Source organism: Morone saxatilis, unplaced genomic scaffold (genome assembly GCF_004916995.1).
Source record: "Morone saxatilis isolate NCDOM2014 unplaced genomic scaffold, NCSU_SB_2.0 Contig8, whole genome shotgun sequence".
NCBI classification, from domain to species: domain Eukaryota; kingdom Metazoa; phylum Chordata; class Actinopteri; family Moronidae; genus Morone; species Morone saxatilis.
In genome coordinates, this window is record NW_023340257.1 from 16,394,032 (window position 1) to 16,396,212 (window position 2,181).

General features: G+C 41.8%; 1 protein-coding gene across 1 annotated transcript in view; it reads right to left on the bottom strand.

Moving 5' to 3' along the window:
- The window catches only part of LOC118341556 (signal-induced proliferation-associated 1-like protein 3), a gene marked incomplete at its 3' end in the record, with an annotated part of 58,934 nt that overhangs the window by 20,693 nt on the left and 36,060 nt on the right, over positions 1–2,181 (bottom strand). The window contains 1 exon segment of the mRNA XM_035679831.1: positions 794–924. Coding sequence (XP_035535724.1) covers positions 794–924 — 131 coding nt within the window.

Here is a 2,181-nt window from a genome sequence, read left to right on the forward strand (position 1 = left end):
TAACTGTGCATGTGACAAATAAATCTCTCTTATCTTATCTCTTATCAAACTAACTACTCAGAGTCTTCAGACCTCTCTTAAGACAATATTTATCTGTGATCAAGTCATACCAGGGATGCAGCTAACGCAAACGATCGAGGTGACATATTCAAATATCTTGTTTGGTTTCAGTCCAAAACCCAAAGATATTCAGTTTAATATCACACAAAGAAAAGAAAAGTAACTCAAACGAATCACTGATTATCACAATAGCTGCAAATTAATTGCCTGTCGATAATCAGTTTACATGGATGCCACTCATCAGCCACGAAACGAGTACAAAAAAAATTAAGTTTGCTGCTCTGGAAAGGGAGAATCTGTGAAAGTAAATGAGCATAAATGACCTGTTTGAACAGATCCGAGGGAGACCGCAGAGAGCTAATTCTCCATGATCACCAGCCCATCCTTTAATATATCTGATCCATCAAAGTGGAAAAGTGGTTGGGTTGGGCTCCCTCTGAGAGCAGGCCAAACACTTTGGCCGAAGCAGCCAGCGTTTGGTTTGGCTCTACCGTGCCGAGACTGGGCAGGTGGAATTTTCCACTGGCAGAGAGGAGGCAGGGGGTGAGGGGGGTGAGGGGGGTGAGGGGAGGTTAAAACCAGGGCATAGAGGGTGAGTAGAGTCACAGGTAGGGACACAATGAGGAGGGCTGGGTGAAACTGAAAGTAGCTTCAAATTCAGCGCACAAACACACTGACTCATCGCTGTGTCATCTCTCAGAAATCCCCAAACAAACAGCGGATCAGTGCACACCTCGCTGGTTCTGACGATGAGGCGGTACTGGTACTGGTCCTTCAGGTCTTTGGTGTCCTCCAGTTTCTCCCTGCGGATGCTCACGGCCACAGCGCCCATCTTTTCTTCTGTCCCGAAGTAGTTTGAGTGCTCTGGTGAAGGTAAAGGAGATATTAGTGTTAATGTTTGTGCTGTGGAGAAAATGTTCATTCATTCATGTCTGAACATTAACTGATACTAATTGACTATTGATTTTAAGCAAAAATACCTAAATTTACTGGTTTAACTTGCTGTTTTTTTCCAGTCTCCTCTGAAAGTGTGTTCTTATGTTTTGGCTTATTGGTTGAACAAAATGTAAATTTACATTGTTAAAGTAGTGAGGAACATTTTTCACTGTTTTATAGACAAAACTTGAATACAAAATAAACCTTTCATAGACCAAAGAATTATTATGGTGTTTAAACACAATCAGAACAAAAACCTTAACTAAATAAAATCCAGTCTTTAATTGGAAATATTATGGTTTAAATCCGTAAATATTTCACTAAAGAATAAATATTTGATCTGACACATTTTTGTCATTAATAAAAAGGTATCGAGGTTCGATACAAAACTCTAATACAGAGAGAAACCTACACAAAACCTTCAATAGACCAAGATGAGACCGGAGTCTGACAGTGGGAGAGAGAAAAGATACCAGGCACTGCATGTGTAGTAAGCAGGACTGACAGAGGAGGGGCATTAAGTCAAGGACAGGACCGACACAATGACATGTTATCTAGTAATCAATACTCACATAATTACAAAATCAATTTAGCTAACACAAGGCATAACCCAGAGAAAATGATACTGGTTACTAAGGAAAGGTTAAAGATTAAAGGGCTCAATAGTCGTATGCTGAAGGTTTTCTGATGCTGCGTGTAAGAACTTCTCTACAACAGGAGATGAAATACAACTAGACTCTATAAGACTGTAAAGGAACAAATGTGTCCTCAGACTTCCAGAAAATTAACAAAGATTGTGTCGTAAGTCGCCAATTAACATTCTTGTTACCAGTGCTGGCACCCAACATATTCACCCTTTAAGAGGCCGAGACAAAGTTATCAACACACTTCACAAGCATCTTGCATGTCCTCTTCTGAAGCTCCTAAGCTAAGCCGCGGTAATGCCAACGCCACAGGCAGCGTGGGAGTCGAAAGACAAATTCTCCAGACACTCGGGGAGGAATCTAGCTTGACAAGTATTCCTCCTCAATCCCCCGTCCAACTGGAATGAACCGGGACGACTAACACGTTGGGAGACTGAGGCCTGCTTAGCTTCCATGCCATGTCCTGTGGTGAAAATGTCATCTTTTTGATGAGGCTGTCTGACGTGCGCACAGGGCACATCTCAACACACACACACACACA